General features: G+C 36.2%; 1 protein-coding gene across 1 annotated transcript; it reads left to right on the forward strand.

Annotated features, from left to right (window-relative positions):
• Positions 1–17,171: 17,171 nt before the first annotated feature.
• On the forward strand, positions 17,172–24,851 carry olfml3b (olfactomedin-like 3b). The gene is made up of 3 exons (XM_073825669.1): positions 17,172–17,358; positions 20,241–20,526; positions 23,812–24,851. The coding sequence occupies exons 1-3, from the start codon at positions 17,176–17,178 to the stop codon at positions 24,594–24,596; spliced, it is 1,254 nt and encodes a 417-aa protein (XP_073681770.1). The 5' UTR covers positions 17,172–17,175; the 3' UTR covers positions 24,597–24,851.
• The last annotated feature ends 1,051 nt before the right edge of the window (positions 24,852–25,902 follow it).

Consider the following 25,902-nt stretch of genomic DNA (forward strand, 5'->3'; position numbering starts at 1 on the left):
GCTATGGAGAAATATATTTCTGATTCTCTAGCAGCCGGGTTCATTCGACCCTCCTCTTCACCAGCGGGGGCGGGATTCTTTTTTGTGGGGAAGAAAGACGGATCTCTGCGACCTTGCATTGATTACCGAGGGCTGAATAATATCACGGTTAAGAACACCTACCCTTTGCCATTGATATCTTCAGCCTTCGAGAGGTTGCAGGGAGCGTCGGTCTTCACTAAATTGGATTTAAGAAACGCGTATCATTTGGTCCGCATCAGGAGGGGAGATGAATGGAAGACCGCCTTTAATACCCCCAGGGGGCACTTTGAATACTTGGTCATGCCCTTCGGCTTGTCCAACTCCCCAGGGGTCTTTCAAGCACTCGTCAATGACGTACTGCGAGACATGGTCGATCAGTTCATATATGTCTACCTGGATGACATATTGATTTTTTCTTCGTCTCTCCAGGAACATGTGCAGCAGGTACGACGAGTGCTTCAGAGGCTGTTAGAGAATGGGCTTTTTGTCAAGGCGGAGAAATGCGTTTTTCATGCACAGTCTGTTCCTTTTCTAGGGTACATCTTGTCGCCTGAGGGGGTGCGCGTGGATCCAGAGAAGGTAAAGGCTGTGGTAGATTGGCCAACCCCGGATTCCCGCAAGGCCCTGCAAAGGTTTCTTGGGTTCGCCAATTTTTACCGACGCTTTGTTCGTAATTACAGCCAGCTAGCCGCACCTCTGACTGCCTTAACCTCTTCCAAGACGACGTTCAGGTGGTCAGACGCAGCTGATGCTGCGTTTGCCAAACTGAAAGGCCGCTTCGTTTCGGCTCCCATCTTAATTACCCCTGATCCATCATGTCAGTTTGTGGTGGAGGTTGACGCATCAGAGGTGGGGGTTGGCGCGGTCCTGTCCCAGCGCTCAACCACAGACGACAAAATGCATCCTTGCGCGTTTTACTCTCATCGTTTATCCCCTGCAGAATCGAATTATGATATTGGTAATCGAGAGTTGTTGGCAGTCAAGTTGGCATTAGAAGAATGGCGTCATTGGCTTGAGGGGTCGGGGGTACCTTTCATTGTATGGACCGATCACAAAAACCTCGAATACATTAGAACGGCTAAAAGATTGAACTCTAGGCAGGCTCGGTGGGCTCTGTTTTTCGGACGTTTTGATTTTACTCTCTCGTACCGCCCGGGTTCCAAAAACGTTAAACCCGATTCTTTGTCGCGTATTTTTGACTATTCCGATCGCCCGTCCACTCCCGAGAGTATTTTTCCTGAGACGCTTATCGTTTCAACTCTCACATGGGAGGTCGAATCGAAGGTAAAAACAGCCTTAGAAGGGGTAACGCCTCCGCCCGCTTGCCCACCGAATCGGTTATTTGTGCCAGAGGAATTACGGTCCGGGGTTATTCAGTGGGGACATTGTTCTAATGTAGCATGTCATCCAGGAGTCAATCGAACCTTACATTTGGTCAAGCAACGATTTTGGTGGCCCCTTATGGCTCGTGACGTTCGCAGTTTTGTTTTGGCTTGCTCGGTTTGTGCTATTGGTAAGACTTCTAATAGACCTCCAGATGGGCTCCTTCAACCGCTGCCGGTACCTTCGAGACCCTGGTCCCATATTGCGCTAGATTTTGTTACCGCCCTCCCGCCCTCCCAGGGCAACACGGTAGTTTTGACCGTGGTGGACCGGTTCTCGAAGGCTGCCCACTTTATTCCCTTGCCCAAATTACCCTCAGCCAAGGAAACAGCGGTGACTGTGGTGGATCACGTCTTTCGGTTACATGGCCTCCCGACAGACGTGGTCTCCGACAGGGGACCCCAGTTTGTGTCCAAATTTTGGCAAGAATTTTGAAAATTACTGGGGGCTACTGTTAGTCTATCTTCAGGGTTCCATCCACAAACCAATGGTCAAACCGAGAGAGCCAACCAAGATCTGGAAAGGGCGTTACGTTGCGTGGTCTCCAGAAATCCTTCCTCCTGGAGCCAACAACTCTCGATGGTGGAGTATGCCCACAATTCATTACCAGTATCATCTACGGGCCTATCTCCGTTTCAGTGTAGCTTAGGTTACCAGCCACCTATTTTTCCTAGTCTGGAATCCGAAGTCGCGGTCCCCTCTGCTCACGCCTTCGTCCAGAGGTGCCATCACACCTGGACTAGAGCCCGTGAGGCTCTACTCCGGGTGGGAGCGCGCACCAAGGCCAAGGCCGATGGCCACCGGTCAAAGCCTCCCGTATACGTCGTCGGTTCTAAAGTGTGGCTTTCTACTAAGAACATTCCGCTCCGCTCCGTTTCTAATAAGCTTGCTCCCAAATTTATTGGCCCGTTTCCTGTCACCAAAATCATTAGTCCGGTGGCAGTCCGCCTCAAACTTCCTCCAGTATACAGGAGAATTCATCCCGTCTTTCATGTCTCCAAAATTAAGCCAGTGTTTTTTGCACGTATTAATCCGCCAGCTCCGGTTCCCCCACCGCCGCGACTCGTAGACGGGGAACCAACCTATTTGGTTAATCGCATTCTGGACTCTAGGCGGAGGGGACGAGGATTTCAGTACTTGGTGGACTGGGAAGGTTACGGTCCGGAGGAGAGAAGTTGGGTGCCTGCCAGAGACATCCTGGATCACTCTCTTATCGATGATTTCAATCGACAGGTTGCAGAATCTGGGAACGTCAGGAGACGTTCCTAGAGGAAGGGGTACTGTCACGGTTCATGTATCCGCTGTCTTCTCAGGTCTTGTGATTTGTTCGTTTGTCATGTGATTGTCACGCTCGCTCAGCTGAGCTGCCAATCAGCCCGCCACAGGTGTCTCTCATCACCACTGCCTATTTATACTCACAGCATTCTCTCTCCCTCGTCTGATAGTTTTCCCGGATCCCTCGTCCTGTTGGTTCGTCTTGCTCTGTCTGGTTCGAGTGTTTGGATTGTTCTGTCGTGGATGTTGTCGCTGTCTTCGTGTTTGCACTGGATTCACCGCAGCACCAACGGACTCTCTCACCACCATCACCAGCCATCTAACCCCTGTGTCACCCAGCTGAGAGATCGCACCATCATCACTCTGTTTGTATTTCATATCAATAAACTGTCATTCACTTCATCCTGCATTTGCTTCCTCATCTTTATCCGCACGTCACACTCGGGAACACAAAAACGAATTTCATTCATATTTTCAATTTTGTTTTCATTACACGTCGTTCAAATGCAGATATTAAAAAGTCAACAAAACCAAATCGAAAAATTAGAGGTTTTTTTAACAAAGCGCGTTTTAGTACACCGGAAGCTCGCTGCTGCCGCTGAAGGTTTTCACTTGAGACGGGCGTAAACATACGGAGCCCGCTGTGTCACCTGCAGGAGAAAAATAATCAATCCGTGGCGAAGGTTTTGCGCTTAGTCCCCTGAGTTTATAAACAGTTTCTGAAAAATTATAGAGTTTGGAGAGGAGAAGGTAAAAAGCAATACAAAACTGTACCGGTTATGTTAATTATTTTGCTTTCAAACTGAATGCAATGTAATAATATATATTTAATAATATTAACAGCATGCATCTATCTCTGGGTGAAAAGCTTATAATAAAATCACCAAAATATGTCTTCATAGAATGAATAGTTCGAAAACACATTTCTAGGTTATTTAAAAATAGAACATTCATGAATTATTGTATTAGAAACATTTTACTGTCTTAAGTGCACTCATTTATTAGCCTATAAATTAAAATAATAATAATAATTACTATTAGTAGTAGTATTATTTACGGTGACGCAAACAGCTACTGTTTCAGCTATTAAAATAGTTCGGCAAAGTGGTTGCTTCATTTCGTCTTTTTATTAAGTTAATTTAGAAAAACGTTTAGAGCATTTTATTGTTCGTTCAATATATATATATATATATATATATATATATATATTTAAGTAACGACCAAGCAGCCAGCGGCAGACAGTGAGTTGATCATAGCTTGTGTTTGATCAGTTTTGCCTTCTCAAATCATCACGACTTGCCTACAATAAAATCTATAGGCCTAAAAGTGCATTTTATTGTTCGTTCAATATATATATATATATATATATATATATATATATATTTAAGTAACGACCAAGCAGCCAGCGGCAGACAGTGAGTTGATCATAGCTTGTGTTTGATCAGTTTTGCCTTCTCAAATCATCACGACTTGCCTACAATAAAATCTATAGGCCTAAAAGTGTTCAAGTATAAAACAATCTTAATTTCAACATTAAACTAATATAAAAGTGTTTATATTCACCGCCTGTGTTTTATCCCATTGGCAAGTATTGTAAAATAAACGCTAAAACGCTTGTGTTTTCTGAGTCAGTGTCTTGCAAGGATGAAGTTGCCGATCGCCATTTCCTCTTTGGACGCGCCTTTGGAGAGAAATTAATCTTTACAGACTACATAATGAAATAGTTTTTGTTTTTGATTTGTTCTCTTTTGTTAAGTAATAATTTACAGCTTTCTATAAATATCTTGTCTGTGAGTTAATTCGCTGAGTTTTGCTAAGAAGCGCTCCTTGAGATGACATGAGGGGATCATGTTTGTTTTCAATGTTTCAAGCACCGTTTGCAACGTTTTGTTGATATTGTGAGTGCACACAAATAAAAGTAGACCATTTACAGTTCCGAATAATGTATTACTCGTACCTTTATGAGCAAAAATAACGGAATATTTTAAATTGTATCCACTGCAAAAATGCAAGTGATTGCGCTGGCTCCTCTATGTCCTGCAAAGCGGCTCTCAGTACAAACGATTGCATTTGTGCCTAATACCGCACATTTATATTATTTTAACGTTGAAATTAACATTGTTTTATATTTTAACTCTTTTAGGCCTAGATCTATATTTATTTTAGGCAAGTTGTGATTATCTGACAAGGCAAAATTGATCAAACACAATATGATCAACTCATTCTCTGCCGCTTGCCGCTTGGTCGTTACTTTAAAAATCAAAAACTTATATTTAACGAACAAAAAAATGCTCCAAATGTTTTTTCTAAATTAACTTAATAAAAACGAAACAAAATATAGGCTAATCACTTTGCGTTACATACAAAACTGGACTATTTTAATAGCTGAAACAGTATATACGCTGTTTTGTGAGAAGAGGGGAAAAAGACGGGTTTGGTTGGATTGGGGCCCATATTACTGAATTCTGATAAACTCGGGCCAGCATCTAGGGCCTATAGATTTGAGGCCTGTGTAGGGTTCTTATGTCTGTGACAGCAATGCTCACCGTAAATAATACTAATAATTGTAATTATTATTTTAATTTGTAGACTAAAAAAATGGAGACATTAAGACAGTAAACTGTTTATTATAATGAATGCTTTATTTTTAAATAACCTTTTACAGCTTTGGAAATTATACTCATTCTTAACACGTAGACGAATTTTGGCGATTTTATTATAAGCTTTTCACCCAGAGTTAGATGCATGCTTCACTGTTAATGTTATTATTAATTAAGGCCTCTTATTACATTGCATTCAGTTTGAGAGCAAAGGAATGACAACATAACCTGTAAATTATTTGTTTTGTATTGCTTTTTACCTTCTCTCCAAACGTTTTTTTTTTTTTACAAAATTCAGGCGATTTTATATTTTGAAAAATAAGGCAAAGCCGTTTGAAGCCGCTCTTCAATTATTATTTTATTTTGGTGCGTTAAAGTAGCATGATTCGCACTTACAAAATAGTCCTCTTTTTAGCGTTTATTTTACATTAATCATCATTAGGATAAAACACAGATGTGGTGTTTTAGCAGCTATTCTATTGGTTATTAATGTAAAATAAACGCTAAAAACATTGTTTTGTCAGTTGCATGGTCTCATATAAGGGTTCGAAATTTACTTTTTTGATCACCAGCCAAAGTGGCTGGTAACTTTCTGAAGTTACCAGCCAATCAGAATTTCCATTAGACAAATTTTTGCGTGGTGAAAATTAGGGGTGCAACGGTTTAAAAAAATTAAAAGTAAAGAAATACGAATAATCTATCTAACTAGAAGCAACAGCACAAATAAAAGATACAATAAAATAAACTGATTTTTCGGGGTTTTTTTTTTTAAGTAGGTCTAACATTAGTTTTTAGGTACAGAAACTATGCCGGGGCCCACTTCCTTCTCGGGTCAATTATTCAAAGGCCCCCCTATGCCTGACATTTCCTCTAAAGGTGTTTATTTTTAAACTTTTTTTATTAACCAAAACATTTGTTTTGCCTTTTTATTCTTCTATGTTATAAAAAACGTCAAACAAACAAACTTTACATTAAAACTATACTTTTGAATTTAAAAGAAAACCCTCTGCTCAGTTCTAACTTAACATATATACATATATACATATATATTCTTTAATTCAGAGATTCTTTACAACTTCAGAGTATTTTTTTAAGCATTTAAGCATTCATTATAAAACACTCACAATCATTTTGACAACTACGAAAATACTTTAAATTTCACGCAAAAGTAGGCCTACTATGGATCAGAGCCCCGAAAGCATGAATAGTTTGTGAATCAATAGCGGATTTATGCGTGCCTAGACTACGATATAAAAGAGTGTCATACATTAGCGCGAGTTCGTTAGTACAATTACTCTGATCGTACCTTTACATTAGCGCGGTCAAGGGTTTGTTTCATGCAGCCAAGAGATGAAGTAGAGACCTGTTTTCCCGCGGGGGTATAGGTAACTTTTATGCAGGTTTTTACGGGCGGGAGTGGGGCAAAACATAAATGTCGCGGGCGGGAGCAGGACGAAATAACATTTCTGCTGGAGTAATATTTGCGCGCGTTCTGAGGCGCGGGTTTGCGCGCTTCGGATGAGCGCACACACAGATCTTCTCACTTCTCACTGCGCGCGCGGGTTTGCGTCTTATGGCTCTTAAATGGTGAAACTGGCAAAGCTTAAATGAGTTTAGTTTAAATCCAGATAGCAATGTGTGCAGTTCAGGTATCACCTGCACACCAGCGCTATCAGCACCCGGGAGACGACGGAATAATCATACCTGTCAAGTATCCCGTTTTGGCCGGGAAAGTCCCGTATTTTACCCTACGTTCCCGCCATCCTCCCGTAATAGTATTTTCCCGTAAATCTCCCGTATTTTACCTAGTGATGTATCGTTCGCGAACGAGTCGGCTCTAAGAGCCGATTCTTTGTAGCGAATGAGAAGAACCGACTCCCGTCGGGGAGAGCCGAATCTTCCGCCGTAAGTAGGGGCGGGATCGTACCATTATGAGAAAGAAGGAAAGGCGGTGCGTGTTTAAAGATAGGGAGTGTAGTGGAACAGGCCAAGTACACAGAGCGACAGAGAGAAGCGGGAGAGACGGCATTAAATGCGAGTACATTGGGAGAAAGTGAAAAAATTAGTGAAAAACGAAAAAGCAGCAGCATCTGGCTGCATTGTTGGAGACTGCAAAGCTGAGTGCAGATGCCTGGTTAAGGTAATGGTAGGAAAACATGCATTGTTGCAACATTGGTGCCCTCAGAGAATCTTCTCAAAAACAGGACAAATAATTACAGAGAGAAATCGCATCAGCCCATCAAAGCTGAGGCATCTCATATTTCTCAATGACAATCTGCACTAAAGTGTTTTGTTATATGTTTATTATATATGTTAAGACTTTTCCCTTTATTTAGGTTATGCTGTGGTTGAGTTCAATTAAAGTTTTATTAAAATGTTAAATAATAGTAACTGTATTTTTTAAAATGAAAAATTAGGAAATAAAAAGTTGCTTACCAATACACAAAACATTCACAATTGACAAATTGGGCTAAAATAGAAGGCTCTGAGTGATACTAAATAAAGAGCCATTTGGTAGCCGTAAGAGCCGGCTCTTTTAAGGGAGCCGAGCCAAAAGAGCCGAATCTTTGAAAAGAGCCGAACTTCCCATCACTAATTTTAGTAAATTAAAAAATGTAAGGGATACCGGAGCTGGGTTGGGAAGGTGGGACTGCTCGCGGCAGGCACCGGAAAATTTCCCTTATTTTCAAATCCAAAACTTGACAGGTATGGACTGCTCATATTACAGCATGCGGCACTCGCATTGAACAATAATGGTTTGTCCAGTGGACAAACGACCCAGAGCATCTCTGACATGATTTGCATGATTGGCTCAAGCATCACCGGCCAAACTGGCTGGTAAGTTTTCATCATGGTGGGTTTGACGGGTGTTAATTTCGAACCCTGCATATAGCCTACTATGAAAAATAAAGTTTAATAAAGGCAATACAATGCATCCAGCACCTATAAACAGGTAGCCTTATTGAATCTGGAACAGTTTAAGAATTCGTGAGTACGGTTTATAAACTGAGGGGACGAATTGCAAAACCGTCGCCATGGATTGATTATTTTTCTCCTGCAGGTGACACAGCGGGCTCCGTATGTTTACGTTTATGTTTTATGTCTCAAGTGAAAACCTTCAGCGGCAGCAGCGATCTTCCAGTGTACTAAAACGCGCTTTGTTCAAAAAAACTTTAATTTTTCGATTTGGTTTTGTTGACTTTTTAATATCTGCATTTGAACGACGTGTAATGAAAACAAAATAGAAAATATGAATGAAATTCGTTTTTGTGTTCCGGAGAAAATGTAAATATTGCATAAACCAATCATTTATTCGTTTTGTTTGTTTTGAAAACAAAAACGAGAAAACCAATTATACGTAGGTACACGGACCCACAACCTAAAATTGTAGAACAGAAAATTAAACAGAGAGACAATTATCCGTTTTTGTAAAAAACGAAAAAATGAAAATTTGAAGCCAATATTTATCTGTTTAATTTTGATGGTGAAAATTGAACAAAGAACTGCAAACCGTTACACGGACCTTTTAACATATATATAATCTAAAAATATTATATTCTACATTTTCAAACATAAACATAAAAAATACGACCATTAATTTATCAATTTTGTATTTTTACAAATATTATTTTAATATTACTGATATACTACTAAAGATTTTATTGAATGAGATTTTATTTTTTATGTATATTTAAATTTAAATTTTAGCAACTGTTTTAAAAATGATAATTTTATTGAATGTTTCTCATTTTAAATAATAAAAAAAAGTTTTTAAGTTTTAGTTTAAATTATATTAGCACTTCAAGTTAAATTAAACAAAAATGTGAAATTTTGCCTTGAAATGCTGAAAACTAAAAATATGTGGTAAAAAACAATAATATAAAATAAAATATAATAATTAATAATAAAATGACCAATAAAATAGGCCTATCATAAAAAATAATAATAAAATAAAAAATAAAATAAATTGATCAGTTTGAAGCCTGTATTTTTAATTTTAAATCTAAATTGTATTTTTACAAATGTTATTTTAATATTACTGATATACTATTTGTCAGTATTTTGTCAGACTGTGACACTATTAAAGATTTTATTAAATGAGATTTTATTTTTTATGTATATTTAAATTTAAATTTTAGCAAATGTTTTGATAATTTTATAGCATATTTTAAAATAGTTTTAGTTAGTTATTTTAGCACTTCAAATTAAATTAAATTAAATCAAATTAAATTCATTTTAATTAATGTTTATTTAAAAAAATGTTTTAGTTTGCTTTTAATTTTAACTAATAATAACAGTGCCACTCCAAGTCTTCACTCTCACAAATTCTCACAGTTCATGGTTAATTCTAGAAGGCCGCCACATAACCTCTGTGACTGTGAGTGCAAGAAAACAGGGCTTCTGGTTTTAGAAAATAACTGCCACAAGTGTGAACCATGGGCAGATAAGATCACGTATGACATATAAGTCAACCAGCACACCAAAGGAGTCTGCTACATTCATTTAAATACCATATTTCCTTAACTGGGACCTGAGGTTTACAAAATCAGCTGCATCTGCACAAGGAGTGTGAAGTTTTTATGCACTCATGCAGATACCATCAGCGCTCACATCAAACTTCTAATCAGACAAACAAACTGTTCCAACAAACATTGCACCTATTTATTAAATAAATGTTTATATGTGCACTCTTTTATATTTAATTCGGATATCTTTAAAATTGTTTAACGGACACACTTTCAGATTCCTCTCCAGATTGGTAATGTGTTGATTGTAATGGCTCATACTAATCTTCATTTTGAACTCAGTGGATTGTTCTAATGGAATACAAAGCAAAATGGTCTTTTTTATGTACTTAGTTGTGTGAACATTCAAAATCTTGTCAGGTACACACTAAAGAATTGGAGAGGCTTTCTCAACCCCCTTTCATCTATTTCAGCAGCTCACAACAGAATGTTCTTTCCTGTAAAGGAGTGGGGTGAGTATTTCTACAGGCAGATTTACTGCACCAGTGAGCGCCATTTATTAGTTTACAACCAGTGTACCGTATATGTACAGTTTCATCACTGACATTTACATTTCACTTTTAGATGTAATAAATTCTTTCCTTTGTGCTGGAGTTTTAAAAATATGTTCACTGTTCAAATATTTAAAATAAATATATTAGAAATAAGAGTCTGTTGTGTCATTTACTGCTTTTCCTGTCAATTGTAAAATATCTAAATCACTTTATTCTCATCATTTACATTCTGAAGAATTTGAAAAAAAAAAATGGTTTTGGTTACAAAAAAATGTCATCTTTTACGGTGTACTGATCATATTTGTTAAACTTGGTGTGAAAAAGCTTTTTAATAAATGCATTCATTTTGAGTAAATTATGTTTTCTTTTAAATAAATTATAGGCCTTAAACTGAATAAACTATAGTCAAACCCATACATGTTGAAAATAGTGAACCTTATAGATAATAGCATGCAATATTGTATATTTTGTATTTATATTGTATTTATATATGCTCACTAAGTATTTATTTGATCAAAAATACAGTAAAAAGTATGGAAACCCGTTTCTGCCATTGAATAAAAAATAAAAAATGTAATTGCGACTTTTTATCTTACAATTCAGACTTTTTTCTCGCAATTGCAAGTTTACATCTCACAGTTTTGACTTTTTTTCTCAGAACTGCATGATACAAACTCACAATTCTGACTTTTTTCTCAGTCTTTTTTCCCTCAAAATTGGATTTAACTCCCAATTGCCAATTTATATCTCAAAGTTAAAAAAAAGTCAGAATTACAAGATATAAACTCGCAATTGCGAGAAAAAGTCAGAATTGTGAGATACATTTCTGAGAATGTTTATGTCTCGCAATTCTAACTTTATAACTTGCGATTGTGAGAAAAAGTCAGAACTGTGAGATACATTTAAAAATAAATTAATATTTTTGATTCAGTGTTGGAAGCGGGCTTCCATAAAAAAAAACAGTAATATTGTAAAATATTCTTACTATTTAAAATAACTGTTTTCTATTTGAATATATTTTAAAATGTAATTTATTCCTGTGATAGCAAAGCTGAATTTTAAGCTGCTCCAGTTTTCAGTGTCACATGATTCTTCAGAAATCATTCTAATATGCCGATTTGCTGCTTAAGTAAGTAATTTCTTATCATTGTCAATGTTGAAAACTTTGTTACTTTCGTTTCGAAATTCTCCTTTGGTTTCACAAGTTGGTTGGTTTGACTTATTATGTCACCCACAACAAAACCCTTTTTTTTTAATGAGAATGCGCTCATGAATAGCTCTCGCCAGCCCGTGATTGTACAATCTGGCATCACTGGTTTTAACATATTTCATTGTAAATATAATTAGCAGAATTAATCTTATCTGCTAACACGCTGACTAAGAGCCTGAAGCACTGATCCTTTTCGTGGCTCATGGTGTGTAATTGTTTCCACTGCAGCCAAATCCAATGAGGCCATTTGTCCAATTTGGTCTCAGTTTTCATAAACGTAGTGCATTTTAAAAAAGAAGCCTCTTTCTTTCTTCAGTCGCAAGGAAATTAAGGTTTTGGTAGAAAACATTCCAGAGTTTTTCTCCATATAGTGGACTTCAATGGTGCCCAACAGGTTGAAGGTTCAAATTGTAGTTTCATTGCAGCTTCAAAGCGCTGATCCCAAATGAGGAATAAGGGTCTTATCTAGTGAAACAATTGGTCATTTTCTATAGAATAAAAATGTATATACTTGTTAACCACAAATGCTCATCTTGCTCTAGCTCTGTAATGCGCATCTACGACTTCACACATTACATAATCACATTGGAAAGGTCATGCGCAGTTAGTTTTTCATCTTTGTACTTCGGTTAAAAAAAGCAGGGTAGGGCGAAAAACTCATCTAACATAATTGTTTTACCTTTTTTTGGAAAGGGCATTTGACTTTCTTTGCACATTCACTTTGTAAACACTGGGTCGGTACTTCTGCCTAATGCATGAGGTTGGGCTGGTGAAAGATGAGCATTTGTGGTTAAAAAGTATATATATTTTTATTGTTTTAAATAAAATGACCAATTGTTTAATTAGATAAGACCCTTATTTTTCATCTGGGATTGTGTAGAGCCCTTTGAAGCTGCATTGAAACTGCATTTTGGACTTTCAACCCATTGGTTCCCATTGAAGTCCATTATACAGAGAAAAATCCTGGAATGTTTTCCTCAAAAAACTTAATTTCTGAAGAAAGAATACAATAAAAGTAACCTTCACTCTTCACAGCATCGTTTCACTAAATGAAAACCACTTCCTGTCAGATTACATATAATTCAAAATGAAGACATGCATCTGATATTAACAAGCTCTTTAAATATCACTAATAATTACTGATGTTACTCATGATGTAAAAAAAGACTACACTACACGTAATCACAGCGCTACAGTTTGTACTGAAACTAAAAAGAAAGAACGAAAGTAAAGAAAAAACGGCAGACAGACAGTCTAACCACAGAGTGGTTCAGAGATTGCTATCAGGAAGAAAACATCAGTCCCATACCAGAGTGCAAAGAAGTGACGAGAGGCACAAGGCCATCTCAAACATTTCTTAGACAAAATGGAGGGAGCAGTGTTGTTTCTGTTGTTTTAGATTCTTTTTACAGCCTTCTAAGCTGATTTCACTGGATTTAGTGCATGCACTATATTTGCAAGACGTGCAAGGAATTTAAACCAGGACTTTTATCAGAGAAGCTAAGAGCTTTGGGATTTCAAAATCAAATAACTGTTTTGATTATTCTGTAGGCCGACAGTCTGAATTAAGGAGTCCATGCTGATCCAACAAGAAACATATTCTGACTACCTCATCTCAGGTGTTGTGTATTTTGTTGATTGTGATAATTTATTGCAATTTGATTGGACAGGAATTCTTTATTTGCTCTAATAATACTGCAGAGTTGAACTTTAACAGCACATTTTCTTTACTTAGGGCAGAAATGTGTGGTTTATGTCTATTTTCTTTTCTGCCCCCAAAACAGGAAGTTTTGCTGCATGGCATACTAATGCTGTGCGCCTCCTAGTGGTATTTTTTATTTGTATTTTTGATAAACCAACATTAGCATTTAAAGTAGTAGATTATTGGTGAATAATTTTATTTTAACACTATAAAGGCTCTAAATTATCAACAGTTATCAACAAATGAAGGTATTATTGATGAAATCCGAGAGCTTTCTGACCCTGCATAGACAGCAACACAACTGACACATCCAAGGCCCAGAAAGGTAGTAAGGACATCAATAAATAGTCCATGTGACATCAACCTTAATTTTATGAAGCTACGAGAATACTTTTTGTGCACAAAGAAAACAAAAAATGACTTTATTCAACATTTTCTTCTCTACTGTGTCAGTTATCAACACATACTTGAGTACCACAACCATTCTGGGCCTTGAACATGTCAGTTGCGTTGCTGTCTATGCAGGGTTAGAAAGCTGTTGTTTTTCATCAAAAATATCTTAATGTGTTGTGAAGATGAATGAAGGTCTTACAGGTTTGTAATGACACGAGTGTGAGTAATTAATGACAGAATTTTCATTTTTGGGTGAACTTTAATTCCTTTAATTGTTTTGCCCTTGATAAAAACAGAGCTTTGATTATAAAACAAAGCATTTAAAGCATTCTTTAAGACAAATTATTGGGAGACTTAGAGTCACAGCTGATATTCATATGTATTTTCTTTAGTTAGTCTACTATATTGTTATAAAGATCTCAGTGATTTACATGTCAAGCGATAAGAATTTCATCTTACTTTATGACCACATAAATATCAATATGTCTAAAATGACTGTACCCACATGTACAAGTCATTTGTAAGTGGTGATGAGTTTTTGGCTTAAGGTCTGCATTTACAATCACACCAGAGGTGTTCCGCTGGAATTAGGACTTTACTTTATGCAGACCAGTCAGTTCTTTCACGCTGACTGAATCAATCATTTCTTTTTGAACCTTGCTTTATACACAGATGCACTGTCATGTTAGAAAGGGTCCTGTCCAAACTGTTGCTACAAAATTAAAATCATACAATACCCTAGATTCTAGAATATAACTATATGCTTAACATTAAGATTTGTACTCATGGAAATGACTAAAGTAGTCAAACCTGTTCATTAGAAAGGGGTGTCCCAATACTTTTGGCAATATAGTGTGCGTGTCTCTTAAAGGGATAGTTTACCCAAAAATAAAAATTGTGTCATTTTTTCTCATCCTCATGCTGTTTTAAACCCGTACGACCTTCGTTTTGATGAAATCTGAGAGGTCTCTGACCCTTCATAGACATTAAGGGTCCTACCACATTCCAAGGTCCAGAAAGGTACCAAGAACATCAACAAAATAGTCCATGTGACATCAGTGGATCAACCATAATTGATATGAAGCTATGAGAATACTTTTTTGTTGTGCGAAAAACTAAAATAAAAACTTTAGGCCCATGCTGTCTATGAAGGGTCAGAGAGCTCTTGGATTTTATCAAAAACATCTTAAAGGGATAGTTCACCCAAAAATGAAAATTTGATATTTATCTGCTTACCCCCAGGGCATCCAAAATGTAGGTGACTTTGTTTCCTCAGTATAACACAAACAAAGAGTTTTAACTCAAACCGCTGCAGTCAGTTAATGATTTAATGGCAGTGGATGGGCACCAAACCTTTGAAAGTTAAAAAAAAAACATGCACAGACAAATCCAGATTACACCCTGACAATACATTGATGTCCTAAGACACGAAACGATCGATTTTTGTGAGAAACTGAACAGTATTTATGTCATTTTTTACCTTTGATACACAGCCACGTCCAACTGTCCTGAGCACTAGCTCATCATCCGGCTCGTTACATGTGTACGCACTCTGGCGTAGTATACGCAAACGCCGGAAGCGATCTGTCGCATGTAAACGACACTCATTGTTTACACAGTGCACAGAGATTGTGAGTATAGCGGCTATTCAAAATGGTAATTACTTGCGCTTATCCTGATTGTTCAAACCGATTTAAAGCTAAAAGATTACGTTTGCTTGCGCGAACTCATCCGGGACTTTTCACCGATTTCCCCTTACGGCGCTTGTGTATACTACGCCAGAGCGCATTCACATGTAACCAGCCGGATGATGAGCTAGTGCTCGGCACAGATGGACGTGGCTGTGTATCAAAGGTAAAAAATGATATAAATACTGTTCAGTTTCTCGCAAAAAACGATCGTTTCGTGTCTTAGGACATCAATGTATCCTTACGAGCCGCAGGGTGTAATCTGGATTTGTCTGTGCATGTTTTTTTTTTAACTTTTAAAGGTTTGGTGCCCATCCACTGCCAGTATTTGGCTGACAGACTGCACCGCTTTGAGTTAAAAATCTTCGTTTGTGTTCTCCTGAAGAAACAAAGTCACCTACATCTTGGATGCCCTGGGGGTAAGCAGATAAACATCAAATTTTAATTTTTGGGTGAACTATCCCTTTAATTTGTGTTCTGAAGATGAACAAAGGTCTTATGTGTTTGAAACGACATGAGGGTGTAATAAAGACAGAATTTTCATTTCAGGGTGAACTATCCCTTTAAAGTTTAATAAACTTAAAATAGATTTAGTTTTCAGTTTCACACTTGTAATCTTTAGTCCGATTAAAACAAACTCTGGTGTGGTCGAATGACAAGATGTGACGCTATGCAACTTGATTTCACGAAGGGAACAAGTGGTGTATTCAAAACCAAACGAGCAGAGGGCAAACATGGAGCAACGAGGAGGTAAAGTGCCTTTTATGAGCTCTTTGTGAGATCGCAGGTGGTGAAAATAAAATCATATGCATGCAGCAATGACAGCAGACCGATCAGTGAATGGGTACTTTTTGTCATACACCCGCAGTGCCGTTTTAAGTTGAAGGCACCTTTTCCTTTTTGTTTGGTGTGTTCGGTGAGTTCCGTCACGAAATATACATCACCAATTAGGTTGTGAATATAACACCATGCCTTTAGGTTCGGTATCCTTATGTTCGCTGTCAAAAATGCCAGTATGAACGCTAAGTGGACCCAGACCAAATGTATTATTTTCCTTTTTGGTCCGGACCACATGAACCAAACGAACTGAACTACAAGTGTGAACACACCCTTAGATTTTTCTGTCAGATTTATAGGTTTGAGAACAATAAAGTTAAGTAAAAATGACCATGCAAGATCACTGAAATTAAAATGTTATGATTTCTGAGGCAGTGACCTTTTTGTCCACTTTAAATTTCAATCATCAATTTGCATAAAGCATATTTCACCGCAGGCCAAGGCAGCCACAAACAAACTATTATCTGGTTGTTTCAACATGTTCCCACACTTTGACTGATCACCATGAACGAACCTCATAAATTTCATTTTCCTTGCTCTGAAAGAAGGCCTGCAGCGGAACGCTCCATAGTTTACACTAGACTGAAATGTGAGTCAGTAACGGGAAATTGTCTAGTGTTATGCAACAGATTGAATGTGAGCCGTGCTGTTCGTCCAAAGAAAATAAAGCTGAAGAAGTCTGAAAAGGGCAAGAACATCAGTAAATACTCTCTTTACTGTCTAACTGGGCTATTGAGTCACTTCCATGCCTTTCAAACCGTATTTACTCTGCGGCTGACCTACCATCCATTTATGTTTGGAAACCTGAAGAAATAGACTACTATATGGATACATGCTTAAGGTTAAATCACAAATGTGAGTCATAACGAAATATGAATAATAAAACACTGTCTGAGCATTAGTAGTTTTTTTTTGGTAGTGTTTTACCAGAAAAGTAGCTGGAGGTAATTCAGCTCTCCAGAGAAAGAGCTGCTCCAGATGTGAGTTAGGCTCCTCCTCTTGCTCTGCTCTTTCTCTAAACATTCCAGCCAACTCAGTGCCTCTGCATGAGGGCTTTTCCACTCCGCCTGTCATACGCACATACTCACACACCTAGTGTTTCTAAGCAGTCTCCTCCGGTCTTTAAGATGAGAGCCCTCCAGCTCCTTGTCCTCGTTCTCTTTAGCCTGGTGGGGGCACAGCAGCAGACCCTTATGGACTACCTGGAGAGAAGACTCCTTGCTATTGAGGTAAGAACAACAATGCTCTCCCATCCAGACCCTGGCCTCCAGATACAGGCTGACATGGAGTTCTGAGAAAAGTGAAGCTCTAGAAGAAAACAACAGAGTGAGTTTTGGATGAATCATGGAATTTAGTATATGCTACTTGTTAGATCTATAAAAGTTAGTTGGTTAAGTTCTGTTAGGTTGACTATAACAAACTACTACAAACAAATATGGTGTCAGTAAGATTTTTTTCCAAGAAATTACCAGTGGAAAATATTTGTATTTCTATTTCAAATACATGCTGTTCTTTTGAACTTTTTATTCATCAAAAAATCTTACAATCATGGTTTTGACAAAAATATTAAGCAGTATAACTGTTTTCAACATAGATAAAAATAAGAAATGTTTCTTAAGAAGCAGATCAGTATATTAGAACGATTGATAAAGGATCACGTGATCATGATCATGCTGAAAATTCAGCTTCACAAACACAACAATTAAATTACATTTTAAAACCGTATTAAAATAGAAGACAGTTATTTGAAATGATAATTGTGTTTAGAATATTACAGTTTTTACTGTATTTTTGACCAAATTTCAAATTCTTTTTAAAAACAAAACTCTGGCTGCAAACTTTTAGTATTTTAGAATTGTAGTATTTTACATGTATATATTTATTTATGATTTAATGAAGCAATAATTTGTGTAAAAGTAAATGATACAGGCCAGCTAGAAGGCCCTTTTACTGGGTAAAAATGCTCCTGGTGATACAATAGTGATATTTATAGCACCATTTGTCACTATATGCAAGTGTTTTTGTATATAACATGAAATTCGAAGCACAAACTTATTCAAAATTATAACTGTACCAGATGCATGTCTGACAAACACACCAACGTAAGAAACATTTGAACACTCTATCTTCCTTCCTTTCTGCCTTTGCTCTATTGCCAGGATTCTTTCTCCTTGAGTTGGTCACCCGATCTCCCTCTGTGTCTTGGATTTGGCCACATGAAGGAAATTTTCTCTCCTGTTTTCTCCCTGTGCTGACTCTGCACGTACAGTTCTTCTCAGACGAGTCATTTTGTGTGATTATGCTAAAACGCACTTTGCTGCATCTTTCCTTCCAGTGAGTCACAAATTCAAAAAAGAACATTTGCTGCCAAAGGTTGATCCATCTGCAGCGAAATGATGCTGTTCCAATGCCAAAGCCCTCATGAATTCCTGCAGCTGTCAAGGGAGGGTTTATATTAGAATAATTTACACTCATGATGCTGCCTGACTCATTTAGTGTGCTTAAGTTCACGGTTTAAAATGTATGATTGCTTAGAACATGCATGGGCATTAAATTTATATCTGCATGCATGACCTAAGATAGTAATGTCGGTCAAGTCAAATTTATTTATATAGTGCTTTTCACAATACAGAAACAGAATCATCAAACAGAAACAATCATGATGTTAATGTTTATAATTAGGGCTGGGACACGATTAATCGCGATTAATCGCATCCAAAATAAAAGTTTATGTTAACATACTAAATGTGTGTTTACTGTGTGTATATATAATGTATGTATAAATACACACACAAACATGTATATTAAAGAAAACTGAAAATAAAAATTAAATTAAAATAAATAAAATATTTATAATTCTATATATAATCTAAATTAAATACAAATATAACTATCCACACATATAAGTATTTTTTAAAGGCTTTACATGTATGTGTGTGTATTTATATATACATAATAAATATACACAGTAAACACACATCTAGTATGTTAACATAAACTTTTATTTTGGATGCGATTAATCGCGATTAATCGTGTCCCAGCCCTATTTATAATATCTTCATATTTCATCACATTTAGTCACGTTTAGCAAATTAGAAATGGGCAATTATTAATATTGTATACACTACCAGTCAAAAGTATTTGAACAGTAAGATTTTTAATGTGTTTTAAAGAAGTCCCTTCTGCTTAGCAAGCCTGCATTTATTTGATCCAAAATACAGCAAAAGCAGTAATATAGTAAAATATTTTTTGTTCGGTCACATGGTCCTTCAGAAAGCATTCTAATATGCTGATTTGCTGTTCAAGAAACATTTTAAATTATTATTAAAAATTTTAGGATTCTTTGATGAACAGAAAGATCCAAAGATCAACATCTATTTAAAATAGAATAGATAAAATAGACAGCTCCATGGCTGAAGCACTGATTGAGCAATTACATGAGACAGGATACAGATTTTGTTAAGTTGTACTCTTTCTTTAAACATACCTTTGAATGTTCATTCATGTTTATTTCCTGCTGAAATTGGTATTAAAGCAGAGATGATCAGTTCACTTCTCTTGAACTGAGGCGCTACAGCAATCTGTCACTCAACATTAAACAGCACCAAAACAGCATTTATTGTTTGAATACTGTGATAAAGTTGACAGAATTTGAAATCTGAGACTTTGTTTCATATCAAAAGTAATAGAGCGCAAGGCCTATTGCGATTTATTAGACTAGAGGCACACTATGTTTCGTTCTTTAACTGAAAACAGGCTATACTAATAATTTCTTGGGATTTAGGAATAAATATTGTTTTGTAAAAATAAGAATCGATTAAAATCGAGAAATCAATGTATTATATATTGCTTCACATGTGTTCAAGTATACTACACAGTATGTATGAAGCTGTTTAGTATACTTAACCACGTAGCAACGCCCTCACAACCACCCTAGCATTGCGGTAATGACTTTCAACCACTCACATTTATTTTAAAGCTAATTGCTATCCTTCGCTTTATCTTATCATATGAAAGATGCTCATTTCACAGACATGTTTACAGCTGACTAAATCGAATCTCTTTTACTGAGGCTCTGGAGACTTGTTTTTGTTTATTTCTCCATTGGCAGGATCGCATCTCCTTGTGGCATGAGCAGACCAGCCGCTACGCCTCAGAGCTGCGCGAGTTCAAGCAGCAGATGGTGGCACAGCTAGAGGGCCTGGACAAGACCAAGGAGGCGCTGCGGAGCGAGTTGGACACAGTGGGTACACGCGTAGACCGTGTGGAGAGAGAGATGGACTACCTCGAAACACAGAATGGAGCACAGCCTTGTGTGGATGTGGATGACAAGCTGGTGGAGCAGCAGGTGACGGTTGTCAAGGAGAGGAATAAAGCCAAGTACTCCAAACTCACAGGTAAAGAGCTTTAGGTAACATTCTACAGGCGCAGATACTAGTCATGCTAGTCTCGCAGCATGATGGCACTGGTCATAGCTGGCTCATTTGACAAATTCAGTTCTCTAGAGGCACACTGAACTACACAATATGTTATAATATAGAGTCAAACCAAAATGTATTCAGACACCTTCAACATTTCTCTCATTATCATAGTTTATTTGCTATAGTTTATAAAATGGTAATAAAATATGACAAGAACTGTGTCAGAACAAATTCATCTTGATAATGTCAGATAACTTTGATAGAACAACTGTTAGTATGACAATATTTACACAACTATAAATACTTTGTTTTTGGTGGAAAAAGTTCACATTAGCAATAATTTTTGGTCCCAAATTTTTCTGTTTTACTGGTAGAATTATACCCAAAAGAATTTTTGGGTATAATATGTCACAGTTTACATTATTTTGCTCTCTTCACTTATACAAATTAACTATAGTGTCCTGCATCCACTAGTAAAAATATTAAAAATTATATTGAGTGTCTGAATATTTTTTGGTTTGACTGTATATATAAATATATATAATATGTTTTCTAATATTAAAATAGCATACAATTAAAATATAAAATAGTGATTTTGGCCTGTTTCACTTTCTCAACTTATAGTTATTCAAGAATGTTGAAATAATACTATTCTACTGATTTTCTGCTGTAAAATTGTTTAAAAAAATCAACAAAAAATAACGTTATCTTATGTTAACATTCCAGTTAATTTGGTTATGGTAAACAACATTTTTTCTAACATTTTATCCCAGTAAACCTGCATTCTGACATATTGATTTGATGTTAATAGCCTATTTATGAATAAAATATATATAAAATAAATTTTAAAATATATTATATTTAATCAGTGTTATTTTAGTATTATATATCATACTATTACGGTATTTAATTATATTTTGAATTAGCTCTTATTTTTATATTTTCAGATTTTAGTTTTTTAATATTTATATTATATATACACTACCAATCAAAAGTGTTTGAACAGTAACATTTTTATTGTTTTTTTAAGAATTCTCTTTTGCTCACTAAGCCTGTTTTTATTTGATCCAAAATACAACAAAAGCAGTAATATTGTAAAATATTAGTACTATTTTAAAAAAAATCTATTTGAAAATAGTTTTACAAATGTAATTTATTACTGTCATCAAAAATAGATTTTCTAATATGCTGATTTGCTGTTCAAGAAACATTTTTTATTATCAATATTTAAAACAGTTGAGTACATTTTTTTTTCAGGATTCTTTGATGAATAGAAAGATCCAAAGATCAGCATGTACCTGTAATAAAAACACTATATCATTAAAAAAATTGGAGTCAGTATTATTATTAATATTATTATAAAAATAATTTGGGGAAAAAAAATATAGAAATTAATACTTTTATTTAGCAAGGATACTTTACATTGATCAAAAGTGATAATAAAGACATTTTTGATGTTACAAAAGATTTCTATTTCAGATAAATGGTGTTTTTTTTTACTTTCTATTCATCATAGAAACCTGAAAAAATTCTACACAGTAAGCATAATAATAATAATAATAATAATAATAATAATAATAGTAATAATAATAATAATAAATGTTTTTTGTGCAGCAAATCAGAATATTAGAATGATTTCTGAAATGATCATGTAAGTAATTATGCTAAAAATTCAGCTTTAAAGTCACAGGAATAAATTACATTTTAAAATATATTCAAATAGAAAGCAGTTATTTTAAATAGTAAAAATGTTTCAAAATGTTACTGTTTTTGCTGTATTTTGGATATATAAATTAAATAAATGCAGGCTTGCGTTTATTTATCTTCAGTTTTAGTCATTTTATTTTTCAGTTACTCTTATTATTTTAGTTAATTGCCAATGTAACTTTTTCAAGTTGAAGATTTTCATCTAATCTTAATTTAACAAAACTGTCAAGACGGTAGAAAAATCTTCCTAGAAAATGAAGAGGAAACATAACTGTTAAACTTACCAACTACACTTAATAGATTCAGTTTTAAGAAGCTCATAATGAATCAAAGTTTCTTCGGGTAAATGGCACGAGAATGACAGGGAAGCAATTCAATCACATGAAGCTCTGAGCTATTTTAACTTTGACAGACTTTAATACATAATGCATTAAGTAGTGGGTCTAATCTTCCTAAAGTCCTCGTTTAGAAAAGCACTTAGAGGTACTAAATAAAATGTATTATTATTCCATCATTGAGAGAGACAGTAATTATACTGCTGGAGGACAAATCACAATGCTTTCCATATAGCGTCTCTACACTTCAGCAGCTCTATATTGCCTTTTCATAGCAAAACGCCTCCAATCTGATTAACCCAGACTGTCATTAGTGTACTGTGCATTCCCATTAGGGTTTAGTGTTAAATCAGACTTTATTGGAAAGCACACAGTAATATCATAAGGTAGGGATGCACTTTAAAACACAGAGTTGATATTCTAGTTTGGAGACCACCGAATATCTGATTAATATGGAAGCATATGTGTAGCAAAATTCAATTTGCAATGCAATATGCAAAATGGCAATACAATATGCAAAATGACAATGCAATATTCAAAATGGCAACGCAATATTCAAAATGGCAATGTAATTCTGTATTTAAATTAACATTTTCCACCACCTCCACGCGTGCAAAATTTGGTGCAGAATGAAATTGAAAATTAAATTATATTATTTACATTTGCCATTTCCAAAAGTAGTCTTAAGTTGTAAAGTGCATACTATTTTAATGCTTTATAAGTAGCAAAATTAAATTTGAAAATGTATAACCCAAATTGATTTGATATGTGTAACGTGTCCAAGCAGAAACAGTAGCAAAATTATCATTTAAATGTTATTTGTCCTAAATGCATTTAGACTAACAGTTAGGACACTTACGATTGCATTTTCATCATGGCGCCGTGGGATATTTGTAGCAAAATTCAATGCGGCTTTGAAAATGCATTCCGAGCTGACCACGCCCACCCTACGTCAATCATTGTGTCAAGGCAGGGATTGGCGGAAGCGTGTTACGTTTAGATCGTTTGAAACATGGCGACTGGAGATCTGATAAGATCGCTGAATTCACTGGCAGATGAAGTGGAGCGTGAACAGAGAAATAATGTTTCAGAAGATTTTTACGCATATGTGTGTGACACTGCGGTCACGCCAGCCGCTTCTTGAAAATACACAAAATTTTGCTACACATATGCTTCCATAGATTAACAATGATGAATTTGAATTTTTCTTTATGTTTAGACTGTAGTGACATGATCTCCAGTATCAAAGCCATGAAGATCCTTAAACGAGTTGGTGGCGCTAAGGGAATGTGGACCAAAGACATGGGAAGTGCCACCGGGAAGGTTTACATCTTAAACGGAACAGAGGATAACACCGTCTATGAATTTGGTACAGTTCGTGAATTCACTTCCTCCCAAGGCACTTCTTCAGCCACCAGCGTTCAGCTCCCTTCGTCCTGGCGTGGTATGGGTCATGCCATCTACAACAACCACCTGTACTATCTAAAGAAAGGTGAGGAGATGAAACTAATAAAGTTTGATCTTCAGAAGAACATAGTTGTAGACAGTGCCGTGTTTCCAGCTAAAAACCATCTTCCTGTGTACAACCTGAATCCTGAGACCTTCATCGATTTAGCAGTGGACGAAGAAGGTCTGTGGGCCATCTTCGCCACTCAGGAAAATGAGAGGCACATCTCTTTGGCCAAGATAGACTCTAAAACACTCGACATCGAGCAAATGTGGGACACCCCTTGTGTGAGGGAGAACGCTGAGGCGGCGTTCGTCATCTGTGGTACTGTCTATGTGGTCTACAACTCTAAACTACCCAGCCGCTCTCGAATTCAGTGTGTGTTTGATGTCAGCGACATGGTCACAAATGACGACGCTCCAAATGTATACTTTCCTAAACGATACGGCACTCATGCCAGCCTTAAATACAACCCTGTGGAGCAGCTGCTCTACGCTTGGGATGATGGCTATCAAATCCTCTACAAACTCCAAATGAAAAAGAAGCTTGAGGTGTAGAAGGTGTACTGAAGACAAGAAAGCAGAGCCAGAGAGGAAATGCCCATGTTATTGGCTTGCTTTATCTTACGCAACCCAGCTGGGTCACACATCAATACGTTGAGCTTTGTAGTTACACAGAGAGCACAACATATGATTGATTGGACACACTTGTTTGGCTCAGTTGTTTGCTAGAAATCAATGTAAAGGGCTCAAGAAGAACCGTTTTAACTTTGTTTGCCTGGAGCAGAACTAATAAAACGATTTTATATATTATGTTGGCATGAAATGTGCTGTTAATTAATAATTGTACAAAAACCACAAATAATTGTGACCCTGGACCACTACAACCAGTCGCAAGTAGCATGGTTATATGTAGTAACAGCCAACAGTATGGTCAAAATTATCAATTTTTCTTTTATTCCAAAAATCATTAGGATATTAAGTAGATCATGTTCCATGAAGCTATTTAGTAAATTTCCTACCATAAATATATCAAAACCTCATTTTTGATTAGTAATATGCATTGCTAAGAACTTCATTTGGACAACTTTAAAGGAGTAGCTCACTTTCAGAACAAAAATTTACAGATAAAGTACTCACACCCTTGTCATCCAAGATGTTCATGTCTTTTTTTCTTTAGTCGTAAAGAAATTATGTTTTTTGAGGAAAACATTTTAGGATTTCTCCATATAATGGACTTCTATGGTGCCCCCAAAATGCAGTTTAAATGCAGCTTCAAAGGGTTCAAAATGATCCCAGCCTTGGCTGTGATTGAGGCTGCCATTTGAAGCTGCATTTTAGAAATTCAAACTTGGGGGCACCATAGAAGTCCATTATATGGAGTAAAATCCTGATTTCCTTATGACTGAAGAAAGAAAGACATGGACATCTTGGATGACAAGGGGTGAGTACATTATCTGTAAATTTTTGTTCTGAAAGTGAACTACTCCTTTAAATGCGATTTTCTCAATTTTTGGATTTTTTGGCACCCTCAAATTGCAGATTTTCAAATAGTTGCATCTCAGCCAAATATTGTCCTATCCATGCACCAATGGAAAGCTTATTTATTCAGCTTTCAAATAATATATTTCGATCAATAGGAATATAATCAATTACCATTATGAGGTCCATGGTCACAATTCTGCTGTTAATAAGTCATTGCAACAATACTGTTATATATATATAGACTTAGCTGGAAGATATCTAAAGTATATAATATCATTATCAACTTACCTGTATGATCCTAAAACGTCTGTTAAAAAAGGAAAAATACTCCACTTTGACGAACTCTGCAGGAATATATATTGCAGTATTATTATCCAAA

The sequence above is a fragment of the Garra rufa genome, chromosome 20 (genome assembly GCF_049309525.1).
Source record: "Garra rufa chromosome 20, GarRuf1.0, whole genome shotgun sequence".
Taxonomy (NCBI): Eukaryota; Metazoa; Chordata; class Actinopteri; order Cypriniformes; family Cyprinidae; genus Garra; species Garra rufa.

Bases quoted from the DNA above. Each gene is read 5' to 3' on its own strand.
- olfml3b (XM_073825669.1), top strand. From the start codon at position 17,176: ATGAGGGCTTTTCCACTCCGCCTGTCATACGCACATACTCACACACCT. The intron at 17,359-20,240 runs GTAAGAACAACA...CTCCATTGGCAG, and splicing joins GAAGACTCCTTGCTATTGAG to GATCGCATCTCCTTGTGGCA. The intron at 20,527-23,811 runs GTAAAGAGCTTT...CTTTATGTTTAG, and splicing joins CAAGTACTCCAAACTCACAG to ACTGTAGTGACATGATCTCC.